This window comes from Trachypithecus francoisi, unplaced genomic scaffold (assembly GCF_009764315.1).
Source record: "Trachypithecus francoisi isolate TF-2019V2 unplaced genomic scaffold, Tfra_2.0 Lachesis_group8, whole genome shotgun sequence".
Taxonomy (NCBI): domain Eukaryota; kingdom Metazoa; phylum Chordata; class Mammalia; order Primates; family Cercopithecidae; genus Trachypithecus; species Trachypithecus francoisi.
Genome location: NW_022681473.1, coordinates 82,931,969 through 82,940,106, shown reverse-complemented (window position 1 = coordinate 82,940,106; position 8,138 = coordinate 82,931,969). Strand labels below are relative to the sequence as shown.

General features: G+C 41.4%; 1 protein-coding gene across 2 annotated transcripts in view; it reads right to left on the bottom strand.

Annotated features, from left to right (window-relative positions):
* Positions 1-6,486: 6,486 nt before the first annotated feature.
* FAT3 (FAT atypical cadherin 3) overlaps positions 6,487-8,138 on the bottom strand; it is a 717,192-nt gene continuing 715,540 nt past the window's right edge. For both annotated transcript variants that reach the window (XM_033205378.1, XM_033205380.1), the window contains one exon: positions 6,487-7,677. In XM_033205378.1, coding sequence (XP_033061269.1) covers positions 7,055-7,677 — 623 coding nt within the window. In that variant the 3' untranslated portion in view covers positions 6,487-7,054. The remainder of the gene's footprint in view (positions 7,678-8,138) is intronic.

Sequence of the window (8,138 nt, the reverse complement as noted above, 5' to 3'; positions counted from 1 at the left end):
TGAGAGAACAGACAAGCATCTAGAGGACTGCAGTGCAGTGAGTACTGCCAAAGATTAGCTCTGGAAATCAACATAGATTTCAAGCAAAGAGTAGGTGAATATGTAGCTAGGGGCCATTCCCCAGTTCTAGGATGCTGGTTGGGTGGGGCAGGTGGAGCTCTGCTGCTGGCACAGGTAGGGACACACTGTGGTGGCCAGCGGGGTCCACGGAGAAGTCTTTCCTTGCTTGTGCACAGACCGCAGAGGCAAGGCAGAGGGCATTCCTCCCTTTCTGGAGTTCTTCCTGGTCCCAGGCTAACTCCTTGTGATGTCACTTCTTTTGTAAATTACAATTAACCCTTGCACACCATGGGGGTTAGGGGCGCCAACCCACTCATAGTAAAAACCCATGCATAACTTTTGACTCCAAAACTTAACTACTAATAGCCCACTGTTGACTAGAAGCCTGACCTGTACCATAAACAGTGGATTAACACATATTTTGTATGTTACATGTATTATTTTCCGTATTCTTACAATGAAACGAGCCAGAGAAAAGAAAATGTTAGTAAGAAGATCATAAGGAAGAGAAAACATATTTACTATTCATTCAGTGGAAGTTGATCACTGTAAAGGTCTTCATCATCGTCTTCACATTGAGTAGACTGAAGAGGATGAGGAAAAGGAGTGCACGGTCTTGCTGTCTCGGGGGTGGCAGAGGCAGAAGAAAATCTGCATTTAAGTGTACCTGTGCAGTTCAAACCTGCCTTGTTCAAGGTCAGCTGTATCAATTTGAGCCCTACTCCCTGTCTCTAACCTCTTCTATGATTATTTTAATAGACCTCACTCCATATGGAACATTTTCTGGAGCTTTTTGGAGGAAAGCTCAAGTGCCAATTGTGCCCCCAAACTTTTGGAAAAAAACTTTTTTTTTTTTTTTTTTTTTGAGGGAGAGGAGTGCTGGAGCTGCTGTCTAGAAGAGGTGGGGATGTGCTTAGATTTCCACAGATGTAGGACTTGATTATCTTTATTTGTTCAAGCCTCCAGCATTCTTTTCAATTTTCTCACCAGGGAAAAATCTCACAAGGTGTGTGCTCAGTAAGAAGTTACATAAGATGGCCAGGTGCGGTGGCTCAAGCCTGTAATCCCAGCACTTTGGGAGGTCGAGACAGGCAGATCATGAGGTCAGGAGATCAAGACCATCCTGGCTAACACAGTGAAACCCCATCTCTACTAAAAAATACAAAAAAAAAAAAAAAAAATCTAGCCAGGCGAGGTGGCGGGCGCCTGTAGTCCCAGCTACTCGGGAGGCTGAGGCAGGAGAATGGCGTAAACCTGGGAGGCAGAGCTTGCAGTGAGCTGAGATCCGGCCACTGCACTCTAGCCTGGGCGACAGAGCGAGACTCCGTCTCAAAAAAAAAAAAAAAGAGGTTACATAAGATTTCAACGTGTGTACCAGGACAGATGGAAGTTTTTCTGGAGGTAAAAAGCCTTGGGGGGTCGGGGAAGCCACACTAACACAACAAAACTAAAACATCCCTTTCAGACCAGAGACCCCTCTCTTTCAGGGGTAGACTAGGGCTAAAGAGCTTTGCTCTGTACCACGTCTTTCTACCATGTCCTGTGGAATATGCCCTCCTAAATACCATGTGAGCAATGAATTAAAGTTAAAGATAAAGGAAAGGAAACACTTAAAAAGAGTCAACACAATTGCTGGTTTCATTTTTTTCTTTTTACTTGAAAACTTGTTTTAACCATCAAATTTTGGCAGTTACAAACCTGTACACTGTTGTATTTTTTGTTGTTGTTGTTTCTTTTTTTTTTTTTGGCTGTCTTTTTTTTGTTTGCTTTTGTTTTGTTTTTCTCTTTTCTTTTTTCTTTTTTCTTTTCCTTTTTTTTTTTTTTTTTTTTAGAAAAAGAACACAAGACTGAATACTGCCACCAGCAATATATGCAGGAACAATCCACTTTCTTAAGGGACAAAATCCACTCTAAGTGTTAGCTTTCCCCTTTGCATAAGGTTTGGTGTGTGATGTGTGTGCAAGTTGAGGTGGATGTGCATGTGTATGAAGGAATGACATACCTCATTGTGACTCTGAAATTGCATAAAAATAACATACTTAATAACTGGGCAAAACACATTCATTTTTTTACAAATGTCAATAAAAACATTTTTCTTGAAAACAGAGAAAGTTAAATGAAAACAGTAAGAACCAAAGAAAGGTTACAGTACATTTTGAAATGAGTAAAAAACATCATATTCAAATCTAAAATCCTTTTTTTTGTGTGTGCAGTTACCTCAAAAGTTTGCAGACCAACAGCGTGGATGACTTATAATTATATTCGACCCCCCAAATTAAAGCATCCTGATAGGCATCAAATATAGTATCTACAAAAGCCTGGAAAATTGAAACCATTTATATACAATTTTATAAACATTTTAAACACCAAAACATACATCTTTTACAAACCAGCCTGTTTGCAACAGGCAAATGTACAAGACAATCTCTCTGATACAGTGCTTAAAAAGAACTGCTTCCATTTCCAAACACATTTGCCACTCCCAAAATGCAGTAGTGTGGGCTCATAAGATTGTTAAATAGTAGCAATTCAGGTATTTGTTTGCCAGAAGTGTACTACAGTACACACTAATCGGTCCAAACACGCTCCAAATGACTCTATGATTCTCAAGTGCATTCTAAACACTAGAAGAGACTAATTATGGCCTTTGTGTATTATTACCTACTTTAATTATTGCTTTTCATTATTACATAAGGAAAGAAATATCATATTCTTTTCCTATCTCTTAGCCAGCTGGCTAAATATTAACTGATGCCAGACCCACAAACGGTGACTTTAAACCCCAGCATTACACAACCAGAAGCTCAAAGACATTGTGGATTTTCATCAGAATAATGTGCAGTTGAACACTGTGGGACACAAACCAGCAAAAACACATAACCACCTTCTCACAGAGCACACAAAATGATGACATGGAATAAATGCCTCTTCAAATCTCCATTTCCCATGGTTTGAAGCTAAAAACATAAAACATTAAAGCCTAACCACTTTAGCAATACCTGTGCACTGGGAAGGCAGCGGAGTGAAGAGCCAGACAATTACCTGGACAATCCACGCAAAATGAACACTAGATCTTCCTGAATTACTTCACATAAAACTGTTTTCTGGATCTTTAATAATTTATTTTGATAATCTCTTTTCTCAATTCCCCTGATTTTGATGATGCAAACATAGCATCAGTGTGGGTAGGGTGGGGTGGGAAGTAAGTAGGAGAGGACTGATGGTAGATATGTTCTACTTGCTTTTTTTTCCAGAATGTGCTAGTAATTTGCAAGGAAAGTTCCAGGCACATCCTAGAAACTAGTTCCCCTTTCCAGGCTTTCACATTGATTCTCTAACTGGACGAACCTCAAAGCATGGACCACCTACTCATGTTACTAAATCTTTTACATGGCATTTCATGAATAGGCAGGTCAACGGTACATGGAAAGCTGGCATAGACTAGAACGCAGCAGCAAAATAGTCATAGAGGAAAGGGAATAAATGAAGTATGCACTTTATTCACCTTTTACTACCCTCAAGTTCTTGCTTACTATATGACGAGCACCAAGAGTCTAGCTATTCTCAACCTAACCAGAATGTGTGCAATACTAGTAAAGTGCCTACAACAGATTATGGGAAATGGCTTCCAGGAGGTGGCACATACATGTTAGAAAAATGAGAAGGACACCAATTGATTTAAATATTTTCCACATGGTTCATCATGGTGGAGGGGGTAGGACAAAGAGTAGCCAGTGTTGGTGGGAAGAAAAAAATGCAAAACCAAAACCAAAAATGCAACCAGTAGGTAACAGTATAATCAAAGTTTCACTACAACTGATGACTGGTCTGAGCTGAACTCTGTAATTATCATTTCATCCCTATTATACAAACATTCATTTGGCAAAAGCAGCATTTCGATGAATGTCTACAGAAATGTGAGAATTCTATAACCCCTCTCCCTAGAGGGGCTGCAAGGAAACATAAGATCAACTGGCTTCCAGAAAAATATTCTCCATGAATTTCCTTTTATAGCATATTCCAAAGGAGGAATGGTGGAAGTCAGAGGGTCCATCAGAACCAGGTGGCTCCCATGCTCAAGGCAGTGTAGGGGTGAACAATATTATGTAAAAAGAATATTGGCCAGATTGATGGGTTCTAGTCCTTGTTAAGCTAATTAACTTCCTCTGTGAGCTTGGGAAGTCCTTTCCATACCCAAAGAAGGTATGTCTCCTCTTTGATAAAATAAGGAGTTTGGACTAGCAAATAGGACTCTTCCAGCTGTTTTGAATCAGTGGTCATCCCCACCTAGTAGCATCTTGGCCTGATTGCAAAGCATTTCATAATCTACAGGGAAATCTAACTTTCCAAAAAGTGAAGAGATAGCATGTGTTTAAAGATAATAAATTAAAACATAATACATGCTTGCCTGGTATATATTTAGCTGCAGAGCTATTCTGCAGAAAATCAGGGGACAATATCCCAAAGAAAGAGATATTTTACATAGGTGACAGCAAAGGGTGGGCACAATTTTCTTCAGTGGCTTCATGACTGCATTAGGATCTATTTATTCTTTCATTACTGTGTCAGTCAGGCATTCTCCCTTGAAGAGATGCTGTGTAAGCAGTAGTGACTCATCGGCATTAATCTCATTCTAATATTTCCTGGGGGCAAGAAATGAATTGTTGGTTTTACTTTGATGGTTTTTATGTCATTGCATTACTTAAAGTGTAGCAGTGACTCTATTCTAGGCCATTAGTTTGTCATTTTTTTCCATGACTCTTGCAAATGTGCTTCTTACATAAGAAAAATACCAAAGACTTTATTATCGAAAGCAGCCTTAGTGAAATTCATTTATTTCAAGACCACAGTGTGGATAATGCCTCCATGAGTAGGTCTGACCAAGAGACAGGAAGAGAAAGGCTGAAAAACCTGTGAAGTGTATCCACTTACTTAGAAAGTTTGGGAATGAAAAGGGATTTTTTTTTTTTTTTTGCATAAACTTTCAGAAACACTGACTCATAAAAAAGAAGTAAGTGGATTAAATGCAACTGAAATAACTAAAAATATGTCTGAGTGAATAATGCACAGACTTGGGACAGTACAGTTTACACACCAATGCCATATGTCATCAGAAACTGTGGACACAGATTTGCTCATTAAGCAGATAGTGCAAATATGCATATATTTACCATGGCCACTGCACAGGCGGCCATAATCTGATTGAAGCAAAAGAGGAAAGTCACTCAACTTATCAACTTTAAGTTTTGAGGACTGGATTTTTATATTTCCAGTGGAATGATTCTCCTGTTAATTTTGGAAATCATGGCCAAAGCCCACAGATGAGAAGGGAATCCCAGGGTGTAACCAAACATTACACATTTTAAAAACAGAGGGTAATTCTGGAAAATTATAAGAAAATACTGTTTTTAAAAAGCACAGTTTTGGGCTGAGTACGGTGGCTCATGCCTGTAATCCCAGCACTTTGGGAGGCCACGGCAGGCAGATCAGGAGGTCAGGAGTTCGAGACCAGCCTGGCCAACATGGTGAAACCCCATCTCTACTAAAACTACAAAAAAATTAGCTGGGCGTGGTGGCACACACCTGTAATCCCAGCTACTTGGGAGGCTGAGGCAGGAGAATCGCTTGAACCCAGGAGCCGAGATTGTACCATTGCACTCCAGCCTGGGTGATAGAGCAAGACTCTGTCTCGAGGAAAAAAAAAAAAAAGCACAATTTTGCTTTATTGGCAGTACCAAAATAAAGTTAACTGAACCGGAGTAAAATATGGCATTTGATGTTTCTCTAACACCATAGAGATCAGAGAAATTGAAAGGTATGCCATGCTCGCTGACAGAATTTTCAACATGGTCCATTTCCCAAAACCTTCACATTAGCTTTCCTCAAGAGCAGCCTTACTGAGTGCAAGCACGTATTTGTACATAGGCCCAGACAGACACGCACTATTATAATTTATACACAATAACTAGTCTACTTTCTTTTTTTCTTAACATAATTGTATTTATAACGGTGACGCTACCGATTTCGAGTAACAGACACCTTTCCTCTGCATTATCAAGAACTGTGATTATCTAGGCTGCAAACTTTGAAGGTATAGTTTTTTCTTTTTTTTTTCTCCCTGAATTTGTGAGTTTTGCTTAAATTTCTAAAAATATCTCATTGTAGAGAACCTATACGAACAAAGCCAACTTCTGTAGCAATGTTAGATTTACTGACGGGAATATTTACCAGAAAACACAAAACCAACCAGATAATCACATTCTTTCTAATGTTCAAACAATTCCAACTTCCTCTCCCACCCACCAAATGGAACCCAAAAGCCTCACGTTGCTCTTCATTGATACCTTTCTCAAAGATCATAAAACCCAACTATATTAGATTGGATGCGTAACACAAGCAAACAGAAATAACTGAGCATACTAAACATGTTATTCAAACCTAATTTTATAGCTGAAAATTGGGCAGCTTATCAAAAAAATAGAGTTGATATAAAAGGCTTCAGCCCATTTTCTGGTTTATTTAATATTTGTTTCTCTTTTCTTTCGCCTAAGAGACTAACTTTTCCAATAATCATTACTACTATTTTCATTTCATTGGCTCAAAATTACATGCAACAATGCCTCTTTGATTGTTGCCAGTTTTTAATACTGCAAGGACTGATGCTGTAACACTTTCCAGGGTACAACACTGCACAAAACCATACAAGACTGGCTGTATAACTTAGTGGGTGAAATAATTTTTCCCTCTTTGCATTTTTAGCTGTGAACGCAGGTACCTCCATCAAGGATTACCAGACACCTCTCAAAAACAATTTCTGAGCCTTTCATTTTCACCCAACTGGAATCAAGCTTGCTTGTTGGGACAGTATGACTTGTGAAGAAGTTTCTAGTGGAAAAATACCATATTCCCTTCTCTTTCCACAGACGATGCTCCACTGGGATACAAGCTTCCACTTTTCTGTAACAAACAGGGTGAACTACCCAAGATGTGATGTCTACACTTGAGTCTGGTGCTGAGTCTCCACAAAGGGAATGTGAAGGCTGGCGAGGCTGAGCTCTCCTACGCTCTCGTAGTCACTCATGGCTACTTCGGAATTGTCAAAGCCGCAGTTGGCTGACACATCTGAGGATGAGGTGCCTCTGGAATTGTGCAAGGACAGAGACACGCTGTCTGCTGGGCCTGTGGGCTCTGTGCCCTGGTTCATGCTCACAGCAAAAGTACTAAATTCACAGCTGGCAGGCGGGCCCACCAAATCCGTTTCGTTGGGGAATGGGTGAGGAGGGAGGTACTGGCTAGGATGGAACTGGGGCCTTCTCCTGCAGTCCGGGCTCAGTGTGCTGGCCAGGGAGACAGGCTGGGAGGGTGGCAGGGCCTCATATTGGTCCGGGAAGTCCTCCGGGAGAGGGGGAGGCAGCTGATCCTGACTCAAGAACTCCTCTTCATGAGGGGGTGGGTATTCACTGTCAATGTCATAACCACCAAGGTAGTAATCACTCTCCAGCTCCCGTGTGCTCCCCTGGTGTGCAGACCCTCCATCCTGGTTCTCATAGTTGGGCACTTCCTCTATGTCTGACAGGCGGGCCCCTGGCATCCAGTCAGAGGTGTCCCAGTGATAGGCTGCAAGAAAAAAAGCATGACAGTTAATTTCCTCTAGACTGGAGTTGGTGCATGGCTGGGAAAGGAGCAGGGGAGGGACCTGACATGCAATTTGTAGCATCCAAGAGACCCTAAGAAGCTTCTTACAAGGGTCTATGGGGCCAGCCATGCTTCGGCCTGTGGCGAACAAGACGATGGCAACTCTGACAGGTTGCTGCCTGGTTGCTGTAGAGCCTCACACTTAGCCATGCCGTGAGATGACGAGCGAGGACACGCCAAGGAGACAGTTCCAGGACCCCTGAGAACTGTCCCCACTCCCTCTTCCTAGTCACATGCTCTTGCACAGCCAGACTGGCAACGTGCTTGCAGAGAGGTCCATCAGCTGTGCTGTGGACCACAGGAGGCAGGAAGGTGTGCAGGCAAACGGGTGAAACACACGCACAGAGGATGAGGCTAGGAGGGGAATGCTGTTGGAGCTTTCA